The sequence below is a fragment of the Quercus lobata genome, chromosome 11 (genome assembly GCF_001633185.2).
Source record: "Quercus lobata isolate SW786 chromosome 11, ValleyOak3.0 Primary Assembly, whole genome shotgun sequence".
Classification (NCBI taxonomy): Eukaryota; Viridiplantae; Streptophyta; class Magnoliopsida; order Fagales; family Fagaceae; genus Quercus; species Quercus lobata.
The window spans coordinates 40,986,663-41,014,661 of record NC_044914.1 but is presented as its reverse complement, the minus strand read 5'-3'; the positions used below and the strand labels follow the sequence as shown (position 1 = coordinate 41,014,661).

The 27,999-nt window shown below is 34.8% G+C and overlaps 4 protein-coding genes and 1 long non-coding RNA gene across 5 annotated transcripts in view; all 5 read left to right on the top strand.

Annotated features, from left to right (window-relative positions):
• The first annotated feature begins 4 nt into the window (after positions 1 to 4).
• Positions 5 to 3,500, top strand: LOC115966268 (putative disease resistance RPP13-like protein 2). The gene has a single exon (XM_031085523.1). The coding sequence runs from the start codon at positions 252 to 254 to the stop codon at positions 1,734 to 1,736; it is 1,485 nt and encodes a 494-aa protein (XP_030941383.1). The 5' UTR covers positions 5 to 251; the 3' UTR covers positions 1,737 to 3,500.
• Positions 1,779 to 3,092, top strand: LOC115966868 (putative late blight resistance protein homolog R1B-23). The gene has a single exon (XM_031086012.1). It carries the CDS (start codon positions 1,779 to 1,781, stop codon positions 3,090 to 3,092), a length of 1,314 nt encoding a protein of 437 aa, XP_030941872.1.
• Positions 3,501 to 15,079: 11,579 nt separating the features above from the next.
• Positions 15,080 to 15,883, top strand: LOC115966867. Its single transcript, XM_031086011.1, has one exon. It carries the CDS (start codon positions 15,080 to 15,082, stop codon positions 15,881 to 15,883), a length of 804 nt encoding a protein of 267 aa, XP_030941871.1.
• Positions 15,884 to 23,655: 7,772 nt separating this feature from the next.
• The window catches only part of LOC115966866 (4-hydroxy-3-methylbut-2-enyl diphosphate reductase, chloroplastic-like), a 55,998-nt gene continuing 51,654 nt past the window's right edge, over positions 23,656 to 27,999 (top strand). Inside the window, exon 1 of the mRNA XM_031086010.1 lies at positions 23,656 to 23,753. Within this exon, the coding sequence (XP_030941870.1) occupies positions 23,745 to 23,753 (9 nt within the window). The 5' untranslated portion in view covers positions 23,656 to 23,744. The remainder of the gene's footprint in view (positions 23,754 to 27,999) is intronic.
• On the top strand, positions 23,851 to 24,347 carry LOC115968264. Its single transcript, XR_004086720.1, has 3 exons — positions 23,851 to 23,953; positions 24,064 to 24,153; positions 24,263 to 24,347. It is a non-coding gene; the product is annotated as an uncharacterized LOC115968264 (long non-coding RNA).

The following is a 27,999-nucleotide window of genomic DNA, read 5'->3' as shown; positions in this document are numbered from 1 at the left end:
TGAACATTGCTGTTTGCACTACCCCACATTCCAGCTAAGAATTTTAGGCGTTAGAAATTAGGAACCTTTCCTCCTCCCTTCATTTCCAACTTCAAAGTCCACATGATTGATAGTTATCATAAAACACTTTCCTTCATCCTTCCGGACTTTCCTTTCCCAACAACCCTCTGCCCCCTGAGAAAAAAAAATCTGTAATTGTTGTACCAAGTTTTAGTGTTTTACCACAAAGGAGGGAAAATTATTAAGCAGACATGGCAGACAGTGTTGTGAGTTTCCTGTTGGAGAACCTGACTCAGTTGCTTACCCACGAATCAAAATTGCTAGGTGGAGTTAAGGATCAAGTCAAGTCACTTAAGAACGAGCTGTCTCTGATCAACCTCTTCCTCCAAAAAACTGCAGGCAAACGACAAGACGAATTGGTGAAGGAGGTAGTCAGCCAAATTAGGGACGTAGCCTATGAGGCTGAGGATGTTGTTGATACATACATCATTACTGTGGCAGAGCACAGGAGAAGAAGCAAGCTGAGGAAGTTAATCCCTTCATGTGACCGAGCAATTACGTTTCACGAGGTTGCAAGCAAGATAAAGAGCATCAAGACCATCAACAAGGAAATTAACGACAATAGGAGCAAGTACGGCATAGAAATTGGGGAATCATCCGGAGGAGATGCAGAAGCAGAAGAGATACTGCACAGGCGCAGGAAACATGTTGAGGAAGATCAAGTAGTGGGCTTCGCTCATGACGCTGAGGTATTGATGAAGGAGCTTATGGAAGGGAGTTCGCAACGGAATGTTGTTTCAATCATTGGCATGGGTGGCTTAGGCAAAACCACTCTTGCTAGGAAGATCTACAATAACAATGATGTCAAGAATTACTTTGATTTCCGTGGGTGGGTTTATGTCTCTCAAGAATATAGAATCAGAGAGCTGTTGCTTGAGATTTTGAAAGGTGAAAAACCAATGCCAAAAGTGAAAAAATTTATCTTGAAAGCTGAATTGAAAGGGGAATTACTCCACCGTCTCCACGGTTTGAAAGTAAAGTATAGCTCAAATGAAGACAAATTAAAAGGGACACTAACAGGTATCAAGGAAATGAATGATGAAGATTGCAAAAACACATTATATGAGATCTTGGAACAAATAGATGACGAGAATTTGAAACTTTCGTTGTCAGAATTGATGAAAGATATTTACGAAAAAAATGGTGAAGGATGGGTGGATTTGAATGATGATGAATTGAAAAGTGTGCTGTTCGAATGCTTGAAAGACAAGAGGTACTTAATTGTCATAGATGACATTTGGAAAAATGAAGTATGGAATGAGGTAAGTATTGCCCTCCCTGATAACTTGAATGGAAGTAGAATATTGATTACTAGCCGAATAAAAGAAGTAGCAATACATGCAAGTAGTCTTAATAATTGTATTCCTATTCCCCCCTATGAACTCCCATTTCTTAAAGAAGATAAAAGTTGGGAACTCTTCTCTACGAAGGTGTTCCGGGGAGCTGCATGCCCTCCAGAACTTGAGATTCTAGGGAGACAGATTGTGGAAAGTTGCCAAGGTTTACCACTTGCTATTGTGGTATTTGGGGGTCTTTTGGCGAATAAGGAGAAAACACAACGAACATGGTCGAAATGGATTGGCCATGTCAATTCGTATTTGACTGAAGATAGATCACATTGCATAGATATATTGGCTCTAAGCTACAACCACTTACCCCAACGGTTGAAACCATGATTTCTATATTTTGGTATCTACCCAGAAGACTTTGAAATACCAATGAGGCAACTAATTCGACTTTGGATGGCTGAGGGATTTATACCGCAAATTGGGAATCGAAATATGGTGGATGTTGCTGAAGACTACTTGGAGGAACTCATTGATCGGAGCTTGATTCAAGTGGCAACAAAAAGGCTAGATGGAGGAGTCAAAACATGTCGTATTCATGATCTTCTACGAGATTTTTGTATATCAGAGAGTGCGGAAGAGAAGTTTCTTGCAGTTCATTCAGATTTTAATCTTTCACCCATGAGAAAATCTCGTAGAATTTCTATCCACTATGCCAACCATCAGTACATTTCTTCCAGTCCTTGTGAGCTTTCAAATAGTCGTTCTTTAATTGCCTTCGGGGGGTTTGTTGGACTCGAGAGTCCTCTTGCTAAACTAAGCGAAAGTAACAAGTTGGTTAAGGTGGTAGAGCTTAGGAATATGTGCATTCCTTGTTTAATCCCCAACAATATTGAAGACCTGATCTTTTTGAGGTACTTGAGTTTTCGATCTGATGTCATTCCAGATTCCATCTGCAACCTTTGGAACTTGGAGACGTTGGACATAAGAAATTCTAAGCCAAAAGAGATTTCTACAGAAAAATGCTTGCTCTTGCCCAAGGGGATACGGAAGTTAAAAAAATTAAGACATTTGTTCCTGGATGGGCCAATATCTCTAGCTAGTGAAGTGGCTTTACCCAATCTTCAAGTCCTTACTGGTATAGCTATGGATAGAGACACTGAGGAAGCCTTTGCCAAGGCCAGATTTCCCAGTTTAAGAAAATTAGTATTGTATGGGGTGCAGTCAGAGCTATTGTCAAGCCTTCAGCCCTTGCGCCATCTACAAACTTTGAAGATTTATAATAAACATCTTGCCTCCCTTTCAAGTCCGAGTTCATTCCAGTTCACCCTCACAAAGATAACCTTAATAGGCCCAAACTTATCTGCAGCTGTCATGAGAGTGTTGGGTAGCCTTACCAGCCTTCGAATACTCAAAGTAGGAGGATATTCCCAACGAGGCACTTATAATTTCCTCAATTGGGATGAAGGCAGTTTTCTTCATCTTGAAGTCTTTAAAATGAAATATATGAAAGTTTTAGAATGGACTATGGGGAAAGGTGCAATGCCAAACCTTCAACGTTTGGTCATCGAGCGTTGTGATTTTTGCTGTATGTCCCCCGATGGACTAAGGAGCTTGACTGCCTTGAGAGATGTGGAAGTTTTATATCCCTATGGAGGTCAGAAAAGAATGCTTCATCTGTGGCAGTTGCACATGAGGGATGGCTGTAAGCTCCATGTCTATCCACCTCTGCAAAGTACAAATTGAAAAAAAGTTAATAGCTTCATCCGCTGTTGCTATGTTTTTTTCCACTGTTAATTTATCGTCTGGGGTCAAGCTATGGTGTCATTCGCATAAGCGCAACAGTTTCTTCGACTTTCCTTTAGTCTCATTTTGTGGGGGTCCGAATGAGGCAGCACATTTACTGGCAAAATTAGCAAAGCAAAAAGAAGAAAAAAGGATATTGATTGAAGATGCCCCTCACTCCTCAGTGCATTGAAGAACGAGTGGAGTCTGATAGGTCAAGTTATACTTTTGTGTAATTGTTGCTCTTTCCATTGCATCTGTCCTGCTTCGTTGTTATTGTTGTTGTTTTTGTGCTTTTGTTTTTGAAATGACGTATGAGTTTTCAGGCAAAAAAGGCCTTTGTAATAATTTATTATGTCTGTCCTGCTTCATCTGCTTGCTATGCTTTGGTGAGGCTTGAGGGGTTAATGGTCCTCTGTTTTGGTCGTTGGTTCAGGTTTTGATTGCATAATATTTACTTAAAGTTACCTTTTTTTTTTTTCCTAATTCCTTAAAAGCTAGCTACTACTTGAAATGGTCAGGATGCTTCAATGGCTGCAGATGGGGGATGATTGTGAGGTCCAAGTCTATCCACCTCTCAACCTAACTGATTGAGAAAGAGTTGATCAGCTTAATCTACTAATGTGCTGTGCTTTCCTGTTTTGATGGTAAGAGCATTCACAACAGTGAATCTAAATTTTTAGCTTTTTAGTTACACAAAAAGTCATTTTATTTATTTTACCTTCTCACATCCTGCAGTAGTAGAGCTATTTTACCTTTTAACATAATAAAATAATATAAACACTATAATAAAATAATATTTCATTCAACCACCAACACACCACCACAACCACCATCAAACCCATAAAAATCACCGCACAAGCACAACCCACTGTGCCCATCAAAACCAGTGAAGAAGAACAAAACAAAAACCCAGAAAAATCAACACAGCCAAATCACTGCACAACCACAATCCACCGTGCCCATCAAAACTAGTGAAGAAGAACAAAACTAGTGAAGAAGAACAAAACAAAAACCCAGAAAAATCAACACAGCCAAACCAAAACCCATGCCTGATACTCTGTCCGATTCGGTACCGGCCGACGAGACCTGTGCCAATCATCGATCAGTGATTATAAATAGTGATGATGAGTGCAAAGCGAAACGGAATGCTCCGATTTGAGGTGAGTCGGGTAATGTGGGACCCAATTGGAGCTAAAAACGGAGAGAGAGAGAGAGAGAGAGAAAACGATGAAGATTGGCAGCAGCAGTGGGCGATGACGATGACATGTGCAACAGTGGGCGATCGGCATGGGACGGCAACGTGGGTGATGACGATGAAGATCGACGATGAAGATCGGCGATGATGAAGATCCAGAATAGATCGGCGAAGCAAAGAGTAGATGAGGGAGAGAAAAAAAAAATGAGAAGGAAAGAGGAAGAAAGAACAGAAGTTGGAGAGAGAGAGAGAGAGAAAAAGAAAGAAAGAGAAAATATTTTTTTAATGGAAGAGGAGAGAGAAATTTAATAAAATAATATATTTATATTTTTTTAGCTCTCACGAACAGTGCACATCTATCTATAGATGTGCATTGTAGCAATGGAGCTAAAAAAAATAGATTTAGCTCCACTACTGCGTGCTTATTTTGGGGCTTGAGGAGCTAAAATATAGCAATATAGCACAATTGCTATGAGTGCTCTAATATCGAATTCAACATATTACCCATGGGTATTATCCAACCTGTCAGAGTATTCGAGTATTGGGTGCAGGTATCATTGTTTATCCGAATTTATCGGTAATCGAACTTTTTTTTAAAATTAAATAAAAGAATATTTTTCCATAAAAGATGTTATCAGCAATTACTTTTAAATTCCTTTAGTAAGTTGCTAATTATATTACAATCAATTACCATGATTAAACTATAACGTTGTAGTTATAAGGCTAATTACATTCCATTTGATTTGATAGTCAAATCAATAAGAAAGCAAATTAATTAATAACAATTCTTTGTTTTGAAACTTAATTAATAACATTTTAAAACACCATTGAATATCATTTATACTACATGTTTTCTTAGATTCTATACTTGCATAAATGTGTAGCAAAGACCCTTTTTTTTTTTTTTTTTTTTTGAGAAGGAAGACTTTTATTAAAATAACTAAAGAGTGGCCAAATCAGCCTGGTTGAAAGGTAAAGTGGGAGATGGAACATCCTCCATCCACACAGTACAACTTTGTGTTATCAAAGCTAGTGTAGCTAAACTATGAGCAACTTTATTACCATCTCTCTTTACATGAGAGTATGACAATTCTAAATATAAGTCGGAGAATAACGACATGTCTTTTATTAAATGGGCGTAAGGGGCCAACCCATATTCCTTGCATCTGAGGACCTTGACAACCACTTTCGAATCACCCTCAATAGTGGCTCTATGAAGTCCTAACTCACTACCAAATTCCACAGCCCTACACGCTACCAATGCCTCGACTTCCATAGGCTGGTAAGCCTGGTCCAGCTGCTGTACAAGTGAAGCAATAACCTCCCCATGACAGTCCCGTACAACAATACCAATCTCAGATTTGTTGTCTGCATTTGAAAGTGCTCCGTTGTAGTTGATCTTATAGCTGTCTGGTGCAGGTGCTGTCCACGTTGTCTAAGGTGTTGAGCTTGAGTTGATTCGGCTAAACCTGAGGTTGCTTCTTTGAATTTCGTTCCAGCTCTCCTCTGCCATCTTTTGCAAATCTTTGGTAAGGCAACAAGTGTGATTCAGCCTAAGCTTGTTCCTTTGGTTCCAAATCCTCCACACCTAAATAGCGAAAAGGTCCAAAGGCTTCCTATTTCATAAATCTAGCTGCACAGCCCTTTGAAATCTTCAAAATGAACCCATGAACGGAAGTTCCACCTGTCACCGTCCCACACCTCATTCAAGCCCATGCAACTCCACAAAGCATGCAAAGTATCCTCTGCTTGTAAGGAGTAACGATCACAGCTGGGATTTTGTAAAATTGTTCTCCGGACCAGGTTTTGCTTCGTTGGAAGAGAGTTTCTAAAAGCACGCCACAACAAGTTCTTGTATTTCTTTGGGACGCGTAGGGACCAAATGCTTTTCCATAAATTCTTGTCCACCTCTAAGTGAGTGCCATCCTCTAAATTTTCCTCCAAATCCTTGAGGAATTTATACCAAGACTTGCAATTGTATTGCCCATCGGCAGTGAATGGCCAATACAAAGTATCCTTAGTTTGGCATCGAGGCAATGGTATCCTTTGAACAAGTTCTGCTTTAGCTGGAATGAGTACACCCTTAAGCATTTCAGCATCCCATTTACCCGTGTTGTTGTCAATGAGGCAATCCGCCGTGGCATCTTCCATAGATTCTATTATTGGGGATGAAACTAAAGGAGGGTGCTTTATGGGCAGCCAACGATGCTTCCATATTTTGATGTTTTTTCCATTACCCACCCTAAATCTAGCTCCCATTTGGATCACCTCTCTCCCCTTCAAAATGCTTTTCCAAGCATAGGAACCGGTTGCCGATTCTTTTGCTTCCATGAATGAACAATGGGGAAAAAATCTCGCCTTAAAAATTTTGTAGAAGAGAGTACCTTCATCATGTAAGAGCCGCCATGCTTGCTTGGCAAGGAGAGAGTCATTGAAGAGAGCAAGATCTCGAAATCCCAATCCTCCTTCTAATTTTGATTTTGTCAACTCCAACCATTTGACCCAATGTATTTTCCTTTTGTCATCTCGTTGCCCCCAAAAGAATTTTTTTACCATTGCTTCAATTTCATGACAAAGGCTCAAGGGTAATTTGAAACAACCCATGGCATAAGTAGGAATGGCTTGAGCAATAGCTTTGATAAGGACTTCTCTACCGGCTTGAGAAAGGAGCTTCCCCTCCCACCCTTGTAACTTCCTCCACACCCTCTCCTTAATATAATTAAAGCTTGCTTTTTTACCCTGTGCCACCAATGAGGGTAGCCCCAAATATCTCTCATAAGACGTAGTGATTGAATGGGAAAAAAAGGAATTAAAGAGTATAATAAAACCAGATTTTAAAATCTTATCAAAATTATAATTTGGAAATTAAAGAGACGGAGTCAAATGTTATAAGGAAAGTTTAGTGGACCTTCTTCTCCTTCAAATAAATTAATTAATAAAAAAAATCCTTAAATTTATGTCTTACTGATTGTTGGAAAAAAAAATGAGAGATATTACTTGACTTTTCTTTGAAAATTACACAATATGATTTTACCAAAAAGAGTGACTGAGATGAGGCATGGACTAAATCACTGTCTTGAGACAAATTGTACTGTCTATGGTATATCCAATGTAGTTAAACAAATAATTTTTGTACGTTGTCTCTAGAATATAACAACTCAGCCACCTTTGCTGATTATCCTTGCGAACTTACATTGCTTATAGGATACAAGCTCTCTATAGTACTTTTTTTTTAAAGAAAATTTAGTAAAAGATATAATATTTTTGTGACTAATAAGAAGTAATAGATGGTAAGTGCTTAGAATAATAAAAATTGTTTTTGAAAGTCTGTTGTTTTGTAATTCAAAAAATATGTGATACTAAAACTTTTATTTCTCTCCATATATAGTTATATATATATATATATATAGATAGATAGAACCGGACATGTAACTTGTCCTTAGCTAAAGAATCAAAATGTTTGCTAACTTTAAATGGTCATAAAGTTGTTGAAATCAATATATGATCAATAGGTTTATATATATATATATATATATATAAACTGGTCATCAAAAGTCTTTGCCAATGTATATACGTTGAAACAAGTTAATAGCCAAATCAAGTTGTCTTTTAGCGTCATAATGCTATTGAAAACAAAACAACAGCCATAAAGTGGCTGATTTTTGATATCAATTAATATTTTCCTTTGAAACTTTAACTATTTACAATTATTACAACTAAGAATGGAAAGCAAGTTGTAATACTATAAACCATCAATGGTAAATTATATAAATATATAGTTGTATAATTTTCTGATACTTTTCATCTATAACGTTACTATTAAATATATGAAAAGAAACGTTTTAAAGCAAAAGTTTATAAAGGAAAGTATACTAAAAGCTAGCAATATATGGTATTAAAAATCACATTAATTTTCAAAAAATTTCCTAACTAAAATCATTGACAATAACTATTCAAATTTTGAATTATATTTGAATTTCAAAATTTAGCAATCAACGTATCTTTTTTTTTTTTTTGAAAGTGCAATCAACGTATCTGAAATTATAAGGTAATTGATTTCCCCAATTCACATAAATGAGTATTAAAATATGATTTTTTTTTTTTTTTTTTTTTTTATAAAAATATCCAGCACTAATTGCATAGTTGTCTTTTGCTTAGTTGAATTTTTGTTTACGATTATAACATGAATTTTAATTTCACTTGTATGGAAAGTGTAGGGATGAAGGGCCCAGATTAGAATAACGGGTCGTGGGCTGTGCTCGAGGACAAACAAGTACAAATGAAGGCTGATGGATATTGGGCTGAGGAAGAGGTCAAGTCATGATGAGCAGCTGACGTCGTCCGAGGAGCGATACCACCTCGACCAACAATGTGGAGGCCTAAAGTCCAACCACCCATCAAGTACTGGGTAGTAGGCAATTGTGCTTGGAATGATAAGCATCAGAAAGAGATAAGACAAAAGTGAATTGAGAAATATCTGAGAAGAAAGCTGCTACCACCGCATTGAATGCTCTGCATCTAACCCTCTTGCTGTATTAATGTGGAAGTGATACCTGAACAGTAACTTTCAGCCTTACAGCTACCCCCAAGGACTTCAGGAAGGTGCTGATGGGACAAGTATCAAGAAGATTAGCAATTTGACCTACACATGGATGGCTGAGATGAAAGAAGGAAAGGAAATATAAAAGAGAAGAACTCTATTACAAGGGGGATGATCAGAAAAACAAGAGAAAAATCACTGTGTAACCAAGAACTGTAGTTTTTGTCTAAGTCCAAGAGAAATATAAAAGAGCATACCTTCTTCAAATTTGACAAAGGAGAACTTTTCTTGTTCAAACTGTTTGTCTTGTCCATTTCAATACCAACCAGCCTATTGTGATCAGCATAATCCTCACTCATTGAACGTTCAATATCAGGCCCACTCTCTAACAAATTCATTGTTTTGGGCTCATTGAACCATTGTCCAAACCGTTTGGGCTATGTAGTAAAAAGTGTCCTTACAGAAAGTATTATACTATTATTACTACTTATTCCTTCTTTATAAAGTAAAATATCATATATCATGATTTTGACTTTCACTTGTGTGGAAAGCATTGATTCCATTGGTATCATTACTTCCCATAAAATGCTAAATTGATGTAATTTGCTCCCAAATTTTTCTTAAGAATTTATAAGGGAATATTTTAAATAAGATTATTATACATCAATCTTCCTATTAATTATTAATTGATTTTGTTTGTGTTATGTCAACCTTACTATAAAATGCATATTGAAGGAATTTGTAGGATTATGTCAAATTTATCTCTTTTATTTCATTAACTTATTCGATCATTTGTACATATTTAGAAAGCTTAAATTACTTTATTTGACATTTCAATTAGAATTTTTTTTTTTAACTTAGATTTAAAAAAAAAAAAAATAGACATGCATTTGACACTTTAATTACTAGGACAAAAAAAAAAAAGAAAAGAAAAGAGAGAGGAGCATAAATGTTTTATTTGAAAAGAAGTGGGCTTGAAGACTTTTATAATTAAAGAGTAATATAGAATGATGAAGTGGTAAGTGGTTTATGCATTTCATCGTTTTTTTAAAGTGCTATTAACAAAAAAAAAAAAAAAAAAAAAAAATCAAACCAAACCAAAATAAAATAAGAAAAAAAAAAAGGAATAGGTATCACAAGCAAGAAATTCGGGTGGGTATGGACGATAATCGGGTTTTGGGTCCGGGTATCCAATTTTGACCCATGGCCATCCCTAGATACAGATGGTATGATATGAAATTAATGTAGTTATTGCTTTTTTCTAATTCCCTAATCTATATATCTATATATATAATAATAGGTGAAGCAGAGAGAAACTCAAATTAAAATTTCAAATTAGAGTTTCAATTTTGTGCCATGTGTCTAAATATATTTGGGTACCACACCATAATTATCCTTCCAATTATTCAACTAAAATTGGAGTCCAATTTTACTATACACGTGTGCAATCTAATTATTTTTAATTTTGCTGTCAAGTGCAGAAGCCAATGAGATGAAATTAATTACACATTAAACACTCATGCTTTGGGAATCAGTAGTACCAATCTAAATCCATTGGACCTGTTTCGTGATAATACAACTGTGAAGCATGTATAAAAACACAAACCCATCTCTCTACAGTTAGGTTCTCTCTCTCTCTCTCTCTCTCTCTTAAATTCATTACCCTTAATACGTAATCTAAAAAAAGAGATTGGAGAGAATTTTTTTACCAGCTATACAGCTTCAGAGGTTTTTTCTTCACCCAAATGGCCATCATGTTACAAAATGACTCAACATAAAACTACAACTTTGAGGGTGTTTTTTTTTTTTAAATTGTTTAAGCTACGAAAATTTCAATCACCAATAGAAATTGAAGATTCAAAAGCGTGGATGGATCTTTTGGATAAACATCCTCACCAAGGTTCATCTTTCTGTGTAATTTTTCCATTTAGTTTTGATTCCCTTAATTGATATAGTGATGGGTTTGTGTGTATGCACCTACATTGAGTCAATATTAACAAGTTTTGAAATCCTTTGGTCCTTGCTTGATGATTGACTTCTCTTGTAGATATCAATCTTGCATGAAGATGGCTTTCAACCTATTTGGTGTGACATCCTTTGAATAGTAAGCCTCCTCCTCTACCTTTTGTAGATTTTACTGAAAACAATATTTAGCACATGGGAAGAATCTGACATCTTTTGGTCAAGCTGCTAGAAACCTTTATCGGTTTTTTATTTATTTTTATTTTTATTTTTATTTTTTATTTTATTTTAAATATTGCTTTAAACATTTGAGTTGCTTTAAACGTTTAAGTTCTTAAAATTTTCTATTGCATGTTAACAATGTTCTATTCAATTTTTATCTATTTTAGATTAGTTCTATGACAGATTTTGTTTGATCCACTTCAATCTTTGTTTCCAGAGATTCCAATCAAGAAAAAAAGGAAACTGTTTGTTTCCAGTTACGCTAAACCGACCTTTTTGATTTCTGATTTTTCCAGACAAAGAAGCAGAAGGAGTATGAAGCCGACTAAAAAGAGTTCCCTCTGAATTCTTATGGGTTACTATTCTTTCTTTGACTTTTTTCCCCCAAATATAAAGTAAAATTAGTTCCGTTATATGTTTTCAACTTTTACAATTGCGGTTGGATTTTGGTTCTAGTAATTAGGGTTAAGAAAATCAGAATTATGATGTGACTATTTTTAAAAAATTATTTTGGTAATCGGTTTTTTTTTTGAATTCTTCTCTTTTTGGATTTAAATCAGTCAAATTCTTTTTCTGCAGAAATGAATTGGAATATTTCTACAATCTAGATTCTCTAATCTAATCAAAGCAAAGGTACTAATTTCTTTTCCTAATATTCTTTTCCATTATGGTTTGCTGTCAATTCAGGAATTTGGATTCATAACCCTTTTTGTTTGTTAAAATCAAGGAAAACCCTTCACAATATGAAAATCTTGCTTCAGTTTTAATGACCTCTTACCTATATTTTTTTTTTTTTGTTTTTTGGTAAGGGTGAGTGAAATTGTAGGATTTTGAAATCTGATAGTATAACTTTCTTTATACTAAGTTTATTACTTGGTAGATTTTGGTTGGTATTTTTTTTAAATATACTTTTTAAGTCTTGATTTGGTTGTTTTCGATGTTTGGTTTTAATGGGTTTAAATTGTGAAATCTGAAAGTATAATGTTCTTTGTACAAAGTTGATTACTTTGTAGGTTGTGGCAAAGATTAATTTTATAAGAGTTACCTAAGCTTTGGTTTTAGTATTTGGTCTTTTGGCCTTCAATCCAGCCACTTTCCCTTACCCTTTTAGCCAATTATATATCACACTCAAGCATTACTCCTTCGATGCCATTCTGCTTGGAACATTTTATCTCCTTCTCATAGCTACTTTCCCTGACTCAATTGGAGCATGCTTTGGTCACATTGATTTCACCTTCTAATTCAAGGTTTGATTATTTTCTATTCTATAAAGTTTAATTGTTTGTCTCTCTGCCAATCACCCCCTTTTCTCAAAAAAATTTGCTGTTGCTGGGGTGGACTTAACTAACAAACTTTTTATTACATGCATGGAAATTGTTTGATAGAATACCTGAATGTTTTCTTCTTTTTGTAGAATCTAACTTTGTAAAATTTCCATTTTGCAAGTCCATTACGTGGACATGTTTATTTCTTCCTACAGTATATACATGATTTGGTAAGGCCCAACAATTTAGCTCCGGGTTTTCTTCCTTTTTTTCAATTTTGTATCAACTTATTTTTTATCTTATTTTTATGTAATGCACTTTTATGTTAAAAAGTAGGAGCAAGCGTGGGCAAGTTAGAAAAGCTAAGGTCTTTCTCCCTTTAGTTGATTATATAGACACTCATTTGCTTGGACTCAAGCTCAATGTCTAACAAGCAGTACACACGCCAATCCATGTTCCCTGTTTTAGAGATAACCAATATGAAAATTGATTTGCAATTTTCTATCAACCCATTTTATGTATAGCGTTAGATGAAAGCTATTTTATTCTTGGTCTCAAGTTTTTAAATAGTTCTTTGAATTGTCTATATAAAATATTTTTGTAAAAATGCTCTCTAATTTTATAAAGAACATTCTGGTTTGCTTGATCAGAGTTGGGATGTATGTAGTCTGATTTTAATCTAACAAGCATAGGTTAGAGGTTTGTGATGATGTCTTCTTTGTTCTTAGTGTCCATCTATTATTTTCTTTGGAAAGTAGAGGAGACACCTAGGCTATAGGGATTAGTCTTTTGTGACAAGGACCAATTATAAGGCACCTAAATGAATTTCTGTGCTTCAAGTTGAAGACACCACAAAGTTGAAGACCAAAATGAATTTGGTGAAGGTTGTGAAACAGTTGATGCCTTATAAGTTGTAACTTAACAAATTTTATCCTAGAGTGATGATGCCTTCATTTTTCTCTATGTTTGTTTAATTTGATATCCTTATTGGGCACATTATTACAAGAGGTATAAGCACAAGTCTAATGATAGTTTCCTGATCACTGACATAGCTTTTGTCTAGATGAAAAGTAGTTTTCTTTTTTCTTAATATGCATGTATTTTAATGCGTTTCTACTTTTAAGTTCCTGCTTTGTATTTGCCTTTGAGAGGCATTGAGTAGAGTTTAATATTGCAGTTACTTCGAATTTAGTGATGGTATTAACTTGACATTTGATTACTTTTGTCCAACATTTAGTTTATCTATTCTAATATTATTTATTCACCTTTGTCTTTTGATATCAGAGCACATTGAAGATGCTACTCTTTACCTTGATGCTGCATCTATATAAAGTTTCCAATTTGCTGGGGCATTTCATGTGTTGCTGGATCTGGGAGTTTGTGTTGTTTGCAATTTGGAGAGCATGTGTTTTGTTGATGCAGTAAGCTAATAGTGCCATGTATATCTTGAAATATCTTTTATTGCTTCTTTCAATCTTCTATGGGTAAGATTAAATGAATTCACATGTGAACATTTCATAAATAGATATGTTTGTATCAATATGTGTGTGTGGCGTACATGCTTGCAGGTGTCCCAACTTTTGTAGCTAACTTATTCAACCCATGTCAAGCATGTTGTAATTTACTAATTTGAATTTGCTTTGAATCCTAGGTGGTAATTTGGAACTAAAAATCTGATGCTAGAAGGAAAATAGTGGTCATCATCTCAGCATATGTTTGTTAAGCAAGATTTGTAGCTAAGTACTACCTGATATCTCATCAGTCATCCCTTTACCACTTGACCCAAGGCCCAATTGCAGCATCTTACCTACTATTTTTTATTGTTATTTTTGGTGAAGTGTAGTTACTTTTTTTCCCCTTTGGATAAATTAGTCAATTGTAAGTGTTATGAGTAATAGGGGCAAAACAGTAATATCATGTACTTTATATATAAATAATATTTTATGTGTTAGGGTTGACTTATCAAACCCTAAAACACTTTCACAGTAAACAACATGGTATCAGAGCCACCAAGTCCCTGCTGCCGTTAACCCTCCGACCACCACCCACCAATATTGTTGTCGCCAGCAACTATATCCCTACTTGTTAGCTCCGACAACCCTAATAGAGACTCTGATGATCTCGATTTAGTGACTGAAGGAGTTGTCCAGCGCCGGTGACCCTCCCTCCGGTCTCGTGACACCGCTCTTGCACCCTAGCGCCGTCGCCGGAGCTTTTTCAGTTGAGGGTTTCAACCATGGTCTGATTTTCTTCTCTTCTTCAATACGTTCTCTGCATATCTATACAAGCAGCCTTAGGTTGATGTTTAGTGGTGGATTGGGCAATTATTATTATTATTATTTTTGGTGTTGGTATGGATTTGTTGCTGCCATGTTTTTTGGAATAGTTTGGTGTTGATTCGTTGATAGATGAGTTCTATTGATGTGGCTGATTGGTTGAAGTACATTGGTTGCTGGTTGGAGTTTGTTTTAATTCAGTCCAATTTTTTCTTTAGTGTTAGTTTGTTCTTTAGATTGCTATTATGGAGTCCAAAGATAGTGCTCAGCCCCCTAATTATTTCTTATCTCCTGATATGTTATCAATTACCTCCATTCGTCTAAATGGTTGTAATTATGCTTAGTGGGCACAGGTAGTTGAAGTCTTTCTTCTTGGTAGAAAGAAGTTAGATTACGTGATTAAGGAACCTCCTGTACCTACAGACCCTAAATCTGCTAATTGGAGAGCCGAAGATGTACAAATTAGGAGTTGTTTGTGGAATAGCATGGAGTCTAAGATCGGTTGTAGTTTGGTTTTCTTACCAACTGCTAAACTTGTTTGGGAACAAGCCAAGGAACTTTACTCTGGTGTTAACAATTTGAAGCGGATTTATGATCTTCATCAAAATTATTTCTCCTTGAGTTTGGGTGATATGTCTTTAGAAGACTATTATAGCAGGTTTAAGGGTGTATGTCAAGAACTCAATATTTATCAGCCTATCTCCTCTGATGTTAAACTTATGAAGAAACAACGAGATTCTATGCATGTTGCTCGCTTCCTCTCTGGATTGCCTAAAAGTTTGAATCCAGTAAAATCACAAATCTTAGCTAGTCCAAACCTCCCTTCATTAAGTGAAGTTTTTGGTAGACTTCAACAGGCCACATTATCTGATTCGAGTATTGATCCTTTCTTTTCCTCCCATACTGATGCATTACCTTCTGGTGATAAATCTACCTTTACCACTTATATGGGGAGTAATAGAGGTGGTCGTGGAGGTCGAGGTCGTGGGGGCCGAGGCTGTGGAGGTCGTGACCAAGGGCGTCGTGGGAGTGAACAAGGGGGTCATGGTAAAGGACGTGGTCTTCGTAAGTGCACTTATTGTCATGGTGAGAATCATACAGTAGACTTTTGTTGGGAGTTGTATGGTAAACCCTCGGCTAACCAAGCTAGTTTTCAAGTTCAAGAACCACCTTCACAGTCACTTCCACCGACATCTAGAGTAGTCTCTATTCCTAAGGAAGAGTACAATTGCCTCTTGTCTCTGCATTCCAACTTTGTTGGGTCTGATTCTACTGCTACTTTGGCTTAATAAGGTACTTGTGCTGCTTGTCTTGCCACTCAGGACCCTTAGGTCATTGACTTAGGTGCTACTGATCATATGACAGGTACCTTAAGTTTACTCTCTGACCTTAAGCAATCTAGTAGTCTTCCCAATGTTACATTGGCAAATGGCTCAGCCACTACAGTTTTTGGTTTGGGCACTGCCAATCTTAGTCCTAATCTTTCTCTCTCTTCTGTCTTATATATTCCTGATTTTCCTTTTAACCTTTTGTCAATTAGTAAGCTTACTAAAATTTTGAATTGTGCTGCCATTTTTTTATCCACTCATTGTATCTTTCAGGATCTCAAGATGGGGAAGATTATTCGTGGAGGGCATGAAGCCGGTGGACTTTATTACTTAGATCGATGTGGTTCTTCCCATTTAGTGGCTTCTCATTTTTCTATCTCGCCTCTTCAGCATTATTGTTGCCTTGGTCATCCATCTCTCAATAATTTGAAGTCATTAGTTCCGTCGTGTCGTCAAATTGAGTCTTTACAATGTGAAGCATGTCAGTTGGGTAAACACCATAGGGTGCCTTTTGCCCCTAGGCGTGAGAGTCGTGTTAGTAGTCCTTTTCATTTAGTTCATTTTGATATTTGGGGTCCAATAAGCACTCCCTCATTGTTGGGATTTAGATATTTTGTCATTTTTGTTGATGATTATTCTAGAGTCACCTATCTTTATCTTATGAAAGAACGATCTGAATTGTACTCAATTTTCAAATCATTTTTTTATGGAAATAAAGACTCAGTTTAATGCTTCGCTTCGTATTTTTCGGTCTGATAATGCTCGTGAATATTTTCATACATCGTTGTCTCAATTTTTTGATGATCATGGTATAATTCACCAATCTTCATGTCCCCATACTCCACAACAAAATGGTGTTGCTGAACGCAAAATGCGTCATTTGTTAGAGGTCACTCATGCCTTAAAGTTTCATATGCATGTTCCCAAATCATATTGGAGTAATGCTGTTCTCACTGCCTATCATCTAATTAATTGTATGTCTTCCACTGTTCTAGGTGGTCAGATCCCTTATACTGTGCTCTCTCCTGATGCACCTTTGTTTCATCTACCTCCTAAGATCTTTGGTTGTGTGTGCTATGTTCATATCTTAGGTCCAGGGAGTGACAAACTTGATCCTAGATCCATTAAATGTGTTTTTCATGGGTATTCTCGTACTCAGAAAGGATACCGATGTTACTTACCTACTCTTCGGCATCGTTTCATTAGTGCTGATGTGACATTTGATGAATCTCAGTCCTATTTCTCTCCTTCGGTTACTAGTGACAGTTCTCCTCCTTGTCTTCCTCTCCTACCACCTATGTCTCCTATTGAATCTCCTCAGAAACCACTCCAGGTATATTGTCGCCGGCAGAAACCTTCAATAGAGACCTCTACCCCGCCTAGTGATCCAACTCCTGATCCTGCCTCTTTTCCAATTACCTTGCGTAAAGGTAAGCGTTCTTGTACCTCTCACCCTATCTCTCAGTTTTTCTCTTATGGTCACTTGTCTCCATCTCTTTATGCCTTTACCACATCCTTGAATTCTACTATTGTCCCTAAGTCAGTCTAGGAGGCTATGTCCATCTCGGGTTGGAAATCTGCTATGGAGGCAGAAATGTCTGCCTTGTCTGAAAATGCTACTTGGTCTTTAGTTACTCGTCCTCCAGGGGAAACTATTGTTGGTTGTCGTTGGGTGTATACTGTGAAGTATTTGTCTGATGGTTTTATTGAGCTCACTTGGTTGCCAAAGGTTATACCTAGACATACGGTGTTGACTATGCCGAGACATTCTCACCTGTTGCTAAAATATGTTCTGTTCGGATTTTGATCTCCTTGGTTGCTAATTTCGGTTGGCAATTATTTCAGTTAGATGTTAAAAATGCATTCTTGAATGGCGATTTGAAGGAAGAGGTGTATATGGAGCAACCACCTGGGTTTGTTGCTCATGGGAGTCTAGAAAAGTGTGTAGGTTGCATAAGGCCATCTATGGTCTTAAACAATCTCCCAGAGCTTGGTTTGGTAAATTCAGTGAAGTAGTGTTAAAGTTTGGATTGCGACGTTGCCATTTTGATCACTCTTTGTTTTCTCATACCTCTGATAAAGGAAAGATTTTGTTGATAGTATATGTTGATGATATTATAATAACGGGAGATGACAAGCAGGGTATTGATGATTTGAAAGGATACCTTCAAAACTCCTTTCGAACTAAGGATCTAGGTAAACTTTGTTATTTCTTGAGTATTGAGGTAGCACGATCTAAAGAAGGCATCAATTTATCACAGAGAAAGTATGTGTTGGATATTTTGGAAGAAACTGGCTTGTTAGGGTCTAAACCAATGGAGACTCCTATGGATCCTAATGTCAAATTGTATGAAGATTAGGGAGAGTTGTTATCTAATCCTGAGAGATATCGTCGTTTGGTTGGTAAACTAAATTATCTCACAATTACTCGCTCAGATATATCATTTGCAGTTAGTGTTTTGAGCTAGTTTATGAAAGATCCTCGCCTTCCACATTGGGAGACAGTTATTCGAAATGTGAGGTATCTTAAAGCACATCCAGGCCGTGGTCTTTTGTATAAAGCTAATGGTCACTTACGGGTAGAAGCCTACACTGATGCTGATTAGGCTGGATCACCATCAGATAGAAAATCCACTACTGGGTATTGCACTTTTTTGGGAGGAAATCTGATTACTTGGAGAAGTAAGAAACAAACTGTTGTTGCCAGGTCTAGTGCAAAGGCTGAGTATAGAGTCATGGCACACACATCATGTGAGCTTATGTGGATTAAGCATTTACTTGAGGAATTAAGATTTGTTGTGAAGTTGCCTATGACTATGCATTGTGATAATCAAGCAGCAATTTACATTGCCTCCAATCCTGTGTTCCATGAGCGAACCAAGCATATTGAAGTAGATTGTCATATTACTTGGGAGAAAGTAGAAGATGGTGTAATTGCTAATCCTTATGTTTCTACAAGAGTCCAGATTGCTGATATGTTTACTAAAGCTTTATGTAAGACTCGTTTGGGTTTATTATGTAACAAGCTAGGATTGTATGATATATACTCTCTAGCTTGAGGGGGAATGTTATGAGTAATAGGGGCAAAATAGTAATATCATGTACTTTATATATAAATAATATTTTATGTGTTAGGGTTGACTTATCAAACCCTAAAACACTTTCACAGTAAACAACAGTAAGTATTACATTACTATATTTCAATATATATTGTTGTCATTGTTGAACGCATTACTAGGACTTTACTCTAAATATAACTTTGTGTTTCTAGATACTTAATTTATGAAATGGTGCAAAACTAAGTAACTGTTACATGTGTTTTACATGCAAGCCTCCTACAGCTTATTATTGTTTGGTCTACAAGTGTGTTTTGAGGATAGTAGGTAGGTTATATTAAAAACTAAATAAAAAATATCAAGGATTAATATAACTAACTAGATAAGGCCTTGGGGAGAGATGGAGAGACACAAAAATGTTGTGGATTGTTAAATGAAATGCAATATTTCACAATTACTAAAATAAAAGACTTGAGATTAACAAAACATTTATAAGAGAATGAAAGAGAAAAATCTGGGAGACCGCTACCAGCATCATGTAGGTGTTTGTAATGTGAAATACACATTTTATATCAAATTTTATTCTATAATATTCCTCCAAAGTTTTTCTTTTTCTTCTTCTCATTACTTCAATATAATAATTATAATGGATATGTGTGTGCAATTTATAATTGTTACTTCTTATGATGAACTCATTATTAATAAAGTTCTATAAAAATTATACTATAAAACGCAAACAATCCCCGCATTATAAATTGGAACCATCATTTCTAACTAAAAATCCCCGCATTTCTAAATCTAATCTACCAAACAATACCTGCTAAATAATAAAGCACAATCTTTCTTGTCCAAAGCATATTTTATGTCACTGTGATGAGAGTGAACAATACTCATGTGGAAGCACACAATATAATAAAATAAAAATAAACCATCCACTGATGACACATTACATGGCTCCCACAAATAAATTATACAAATTCAATCAAACTATACTCATCTAAGCTAAAAGATAGACAATACAAACAACATTTCCTATACGCCCAACGCACAATTCACCTATGCACACAAACCAGTCTTATGCCAATTATTTATAAGCACTTACAAGTAAAGCCCTAGTTGATAAGCCATATCATATAAGGTTTGCTGGCCTGCTCAACTAAAATTGTGCTTAATTATCATCTCCTCTTTTCCTCCTCCTTTCATCTGCTTTATCTTACCCCACCACTCATTCTCATCAACAAATATATATATACTGCTAAGTTTTGTTAATGAAATTTTCTGGTTAATAATATGAATTTAGACTTAACTGAGCCTTTTAAACATGAATAAACTCATGATTAATAATATATCCATTCCCGTGCGGTAGCATGGGCTACATACTTATTAGAATAAAAGACTTAATGTGATTTGGTTTTACTATACTAATTTTTTGCACTGCAATATATATATATATATATATATATATATATTTCACTTGCACTATAAAGAGAGATTAAGTTTTTGAACACATGTAACATTAGTTTTTTTTTTTTTTTTTGGAAAGAGTTTCAACATATGACATCCACTCTTAATGATATATATGGTACTAGCTAAGTTCCACATGATGTGGGCTACAACTTGTTATTGGTTCCTTCTAATATTTTAATAATTTTTTTCAAGAGCTCCATAACTTAACTAGTTGATAATTCTTGGTGTTTTCAACGGAAACATCCAAAATTCAAACCCCTTCACACTCAATTATTGATTTATCAAAGAAGAAATATTTCAATAATTTCGTTGTAAAAAATTGTAATTATTAGTGTTCAATTTTATAAACAAAATAGAAAGACAATAAAAGTTGTGTTGTAAATTGATCATATTATATATGTTTACAAACTTGAGAATTGCATAATATAGTGATTGATAGACAGGCATGTTCATGCCTACTTAAGAATACAAATATCCTTCAATTATTATTATTATTTTTACATTCTTGATTTTGTGTTATCAAATATTTTTTCACTTTTGTCAGACTTTATTTCAATTGTTGCAAAAGCAACTAACTTTGAGCAACAATATCTTATTTCAAATCAATTATTTCTCACATAGATCTTAGAAAAACAATTATATCAAAATTTCATTATACTTATAATTAATGCACCACTAAACATAATTAATATACAAAAATAAATGTATTTATTATATGTTACTAATAGGATCAATACAGTAATGTTGGTTCCATGTATACATAATATTACATGTTACTGAAAGGAATTAGAAAATCTAAATGGTTAAGATAATTTTATTGAATACAGAAATATTTAATTTTTAATGGTTTTTGTGTCAATTGTTGTCAAAACAACTAAATGAGGAAGAATGTGATATCCTAAATTTATTATTATTATTATTATTATTATTATTCCAAAAAAAATTGTTTCCTATATATATAATTTATCAAAATAATTATATAAATTTTTTAATATAAATAATTAATATATACATTTACACCAATGGCTAATTAAATGAACTATTTTAGAAGCTAATGAACTAATATTTTGATATAAATGCAAACTTTTTTGAAGTAGAAGCTTAGATAAAGAGAATCTCTAGAAATACCCAACATTACATAATCTTAGCTCTCTCACATGAAATAACTATTTTTATTTATATATATATATATATATATATATAAATATTTGTTTTATATTCATTTTTATCACAGCATTTGAAGGAGATGGAGGTGTAGAAAATTCCCATTGAGGAAGGGAAGAAGCAATTTGAAGTTGTCAATAAGGGTGATGGTGTGATTTTGCCTGCGCATGGAGCTACAGTGGCTGAGATGTTGGTTTTGAGTGACAAAAATGTACAAATTGTTGATACAACTTTCCCATGGGTGTCTAAGGCACCTTTTATAGATATTGACTATTGACCTCTTTTTTTTGTCATACAATTTTTTTTTTTTTTTTAATTTAATTGGTCTCGTATTTTATATTCATATGATATTTGGGATAATTGAAAAAAATACATAACTCAATTTGAAGTGACAAGCCTCATGAACTCAAGAGGGAGAATATATTTATCATCATCTACTACTACATATTCCAAATTTAAATCCTTCTATTATGCATAATTTAAAAATAATTTGCCATGTGGTTATAGGACACAACATTCCCTTCCCCTTTAAGATGAACCTATATATATATATATATATATATATGGAAATTGTCTTGCTCACACTGTATTTTTTACTCTTGGTTGGAGAAAACTAAACATCGAATTTTGAAGTGTTGAATGATAAGAATTTTGTTTCTCCAGGAAAAAGAAAAAAAGAATGGCACGAATTTTGACATTGGATACTTGGAACAATTCTTCAACCACTTTTGTGAGCACTTGAAACAAAAGAGTAATACATCCTATATTCTTGAATTAATTAGGAATGACAAACTTAATGTGTGAAATTGAGGTAGGCTTATTCAAAATCACAAGATCTCTTGGGTCTATCTCTTCCACTTTGTCGATCCTTCGATATTCAAACTCAAATTTCATAGCAAGTGCATCCTCCGAAATGTTAAACTCATGAATTGTTAGTGTTCCTGGAATATGGTGTTATGATTCTCCAAAATTTTTTAAGATCCTTGAACTGTTGGTTGATCTTTGATCCCCAAAATTTCATTAGATTTTTGATCCGTTGATTGTTTCTCCAAAACCTCTAACATTTGGTTGACAATCTCTAACAAATTCAAACTCCCTCTCAAAAAAAAAAAAAAAAAAAAAAATCTCTGACAAATTATCAGAAATTTATGGATCAATGGTTTGATATGGGCTAGACATGATGATTGATAAGGTTAATGGGCAAATCTGGCTTCTCCTTTTGGGCTGCACGTGGAAGCGTGTGTGAGTGGCTTTATTTTTGGCAAGTGGGCTTGGTCAGGTATTATGTTGGGCTTAACTGGGTGGGTAATAACAGGTCCTATTAAAAAAAAGTTGGATTCATTTTTTAGCTAAAAGTTGGGGTTTATAAAACTGGGTCGGTTTTTTTTTAAATTATAAAAGTTGCAAGATAGGAACTCCGGCAATGCGTGACCATTTTCTGCTTGGGAATCTCCGGGAAATACGAATTAAAACAAAATTCTTTTTATTTTATCTAAAGTTATTAAAAACTTTAGATGTTTAGCTACAAAAATATAGAAGTTAGCCGCTATTTAAGTTAGTCCAATGATGCTCTTAAAAAATTAATAGAATTTATCAATTGGCCTAATAGTTATAGATAAGGTAGTTTTTGCTTTCTCAAAATAATTTTTTGAATATGTTTAATATTAAACTAGACAACTTTTGTATACTTATTGGAATTTAAAAAATTATAAGTTCCCTTAAAAATATTATCTAGCCAATATACGTATGTCAAAGTTGATAGTTTTGTATACAATATATTTATAAGTTAAAAATTACTCTAGTATCAAATTATTAAGGTTTATATACGTGTATGTGTGCTTACACATGTATTTGATAATTTTTCTCAACTCTTGACTAATATATTGGTACCACAATTTGGCCCCAAACAAAAAAATCCTATCTCTGCCCCTGATACTGTTCATTTACAATCTGCATGATTATTTGCTCGGTGGCCTTGGGACACAACAATATCTCATTAAATTTGTGTGAAGGCCTAGAATACTGTTGAGAAGCACAAGAAAGGAGATTACACATCAATCATTCATGGTAAATATGCTCATGAGGAAACTGTAGCAACTGTATCTTTTGCTGGGAAGTATGTTATTGTCAAGAATATGACAGAAGTATGTCCCAAATGTAGCTAAAACCTAACTCTGGTTATAAATCACTATTTTTGGTGTACAACTGTATATAGATTCACTTTTGCTGAAGAAATATGTTTTTACTATAAACTTTTCAATGAATGCAGGTAATGTATTTGTGTGACTACATTCTTGGGGGTGACCTTAATGGGTCTAGCTCAACCAAAGAGGAGTTTCTAAAGGTGCAGAGTTTGGTTGCTAATTTGAGCTTTAATGTCTACTATATATGTTTGGTATAATGCAAAGATTTAGTGATGGACAATGGGTTACCTAGAGAAATTTATATATGCAGTTTCAAGGAGGTTTGATCCAGATAGGGACTTGGTAAGGGTTGGCATTGCAAATCAGACAACAATGCTCAAGGGAGAAACTGAAGAGATTGGTTAGTTTTGCAATTATGTTATTCCAGCTTCTATTTTTACAAGAAGTTGTTACTTGTGTTATTTCTATATAGTTTCAACTTACACAAAAAGAGGGGAAATATTTGACAGGTAAATAAGTAGAAAGGACTATGATGTGCAAGCATGGAGTGGAAAATGTTAATGAGCACTTCAAAAGCTTCAATAACATTTGTGATGCTACTCAAGTAATTTCTTTCCCCCTATGTCTCTTGGTGTTGCTTTTCCATTAAAATTATATTAAAATACTGTGGTGTTCAACATTTTTTAGTGTATGTGTGGGTTCTAGTTAGTTCAATTAATAAAGTCTCTTATCGTTAAATAAGAGATCTGGAGTTCAAACCCCACTTACATCAAAAAACCGATTGGTGTCTTAGCTTGATGATAAGAGTAATCATCATGGATTGGATGTCATATGTTTAAAATCTACTGTATTTATAAAGAAAAAAAAAAAAAAAACATTTTTTAGTTTGTGTTTCTTCATATGATCTCTGCCTTCACCTCATCCTCCTTGTTAGCTATACTATAGTACAATCAACGAGGAGAGAAGATGTTCTAACACCAATTAGGAGCCCTTCTTCTATCCCCTCACTCGCCACTATGTTGCTTAACCAACTTGCAGATTAGCCAAATGCTTCTCTGCCTTGAGATAGTGCCACTCAATATGTTTATGTCCAGGCTTTTTGATATTTTCAGGTGGACTTAAAACTAATTTAGTAATTTGTTTCATTGCCAGGAGCGTCAAGATGCATTATATAAGCTGATAAAGGAGAAGCTAGATCTAATCTTGGTGATTGGTGGGTAGAACTCAAGCAACACCTCGCACCTACAAGAGATTGCAAACAATAGTGGGATCCCCTCATACTGGATTGACAGTGAGCAGAGAATAGGTCCTGGCAATAGAATTGCATATAGGAGCGTACTACGCTTAAGCTTTTAGATTTCAAAATGTTTTTTGTGCTAGAACTCTTTTCCGCCTTTCTTGTGTGTGTTTGTTTCTCCCAAAAAATATATTCCAAATATTATATAGATATGACCAGAAGATGAAACTAATATTTTAATTCTTTATATACTTCTCCATGAATTGATAAATACATTGGTCAATTTTTTCTTAAAAAATAGATTGAGCAATAGAAACTTCATAAACTTAATAAAGCTTGCCATATAAACAATTTTAAAGAAAGTGTTTAGAAAACATTAAAATAATATAACAATAAAATAATTTTGTTGATAACCGCTCCAAACGGATTTGCTTCTGCATCATCTGATGATTCAAAAAAAAATTTGATGAAAATTTGATAATTCAAATTGTAAAATAACTTCTGCACTGTTTTCATATTTTTATAGAACACAACTTGAATTTTACAGTCTGAAAACTAGAAATAGATTGAGCAAAATTAACAAACAAATTAGAAATGTAACTCTCAACTGTAAAAATAACAAATGGCAAACTACAAAGAAAAAATTGACATAGCCAACTGAAGAAGTAAAGGAAACTATGATTTCTTTGAATGTTATTTTCAAAAACTTTATTATCCATTTGTTGATGTACAGATTACAATAATTTGTTACTATTGTTACCCAAAAATAAGAGAAGAAAGGTAGACGGGTCAAATTAATTTCTACTTGCTTATCATTGCTACTTTAGATTTTAATTTGGGCCAAAAACCTCAAATATTGAAGATTCAAAATCTGACTTCTCTACCCATTTGGATTCGATAATTAAGATTGGAAAGCGTGGCCATCTTTGCAACTTGGTTTGAAAAGTAACGGAATTTTACTTATGTAAACTTGTAAACTTTCCAGCTAAGAATTTTTGTCTTCACTCTTCAAAGAGACTTCAGAAGATAAGGAAGAAGCGAATGAGTGGAGAAAAAAAAAAAAAAAAAAAGAGAGAGAGAGAGATATGTGGAAGACATGCATTCAGGTTTAAAAAAAAAATGTGGAAGACAAAGCAAACAAAATTTAAAAGATAAAATTTTAAATTACAAAAATTTAAAAGGAAAAAATATATAGCACTACAAATTATTTAACAACTTTTTTCTCACAATTGTAATGTGGCAATATGTGAGTGGTAGAGAAAAAATTGAGGGTTTATGCATAAGTGGTAGGCAACTACCCACAATATTCTACTAAATAATTATGATAAAAAAGTTGTGAAATAGTTTGTAATGCTAGAGCCACTCATTTAAAATATACGTGTTAATGAAATTTTATTTTATAAAGATTCATTTTACCAAAATTATTGGATTTTAACTTTTAAGATAATAATTTTCTATTATAAAAAATGATAAATCCACATACTTTTTAACAATTTTTTTTATTAAGAGAATAATTTATTATTATCATGAAATCATTAATAATAACTGATGATGCCAAGATCATCAGTCGAAATGATCGTCCAGTAGGATCGCTGGCCAATACCGTCTGAAAGCCCTACAAGAACAAATGAAAAGAGAAGAGAGTTTCTATATCAAAATATCAGAGTTTTTGTACAAGAATTCCGTACCTTTTTAGGTCCTGAAATGCTTGTATATATACCTACTTCCTTTTCCTAGTCATTGGGAGTGCTCTAATGGTGGTTTAAATGTGATATTTGTAACGCTTTCTTGAGGTGTTAATGAGAGGATCGTCATCTCTCCAACGGTAAAGAGACTTATTGCGGTCCTGTAATGTATTGCCATTATTTATGAGCCAGTGGCCCTTCCTTCGTCCAATGGATTTGGGTAATGACGTAATGGGATGGTTCCTTCGTCCGTTGGTCCCTCTTATGGACGAAAAGGTTGCCCGAGGTAGTTGTGATTGTCCATCAGCTGCCCCCTATTCCGAGGTTGTTCAATTTGGAGATGGCCATGGGAATATGATGAGATGAGCCCTCCCCCCCCCCCCCTTTTTTTTGGCAATTATGGTGCTTGGGGTTTCACCCCTCTGTAGTTTTTATTCAATGGTGGTGTGGCATGTCTTATGGCCACGTGTCACACTAGGATTGGCTGAGGGGTTCTCAGTTCCTGTGAAACCTTTCCATTTTCCCATGTTTTTTGAGGCACTTCCTTTTTAAACCCCTTGGGCTCTCTCTTTGCACTTACTTTTTCGAAATTTCAGTCTTTTGTGTTCATTGCTCCAAATCCTCAGCTTCTTCTATGCTCCACTACTGTGATTTCTATGCTCATCCCCTTGATTTCTCATTTTCACTTTCCTTTTCAAGTACGCCCCTTTGTTCTTTCTTTCCTTTCGAAGTTTTATTTGCTTCCTTTTTCTGTGCTTTGTTCCCTTTTTGAGCTTTGCTTTTTATATTTCCTTAATGGTGGCTTATTCTGATATTAGGTGCACTTCCCCCTCAGTTGCCTTCTTTTTCGCTCGTTTGGGTTTGTTTATAGGCTGTTCTAGTGGTCATTACCCACAAATTGGGGATTTCACCCTAGTTGATAGTGGCCTAAATCTAGTATTGGGTGATCTATACCCATTGTTATGTCAGTCCCTAAGTTGGTTTGAGTTAGTGCAAGGGGTTCTAAGGAGGGAAAATATGAGTTTTAAGGTTAGATCTAGTGGCTTAAAGGCTAATTTGTCTTCTAGCACCGGTACGGGTGGGGTTGAGACGGATACAGCCATTTTTGTACCTTTATCTTCCCGTCCTTCCATCTCTGCTTCACCCCGGTCCTTCTATGCCCTTTAGGAAGAGTGTTCTCTGAAGGGGGATACCTTCCTTAGATTCAGGGATAGGTTTCAGTTTCCCGAGGAGACTAGGGTTCGTCTTCCTAGGAAATATGAGAAATCCTGTGCTTTTGCCCACGGAGAGGTTTGTTTCTACGAGGCTACCTTCCTGTGTGGTC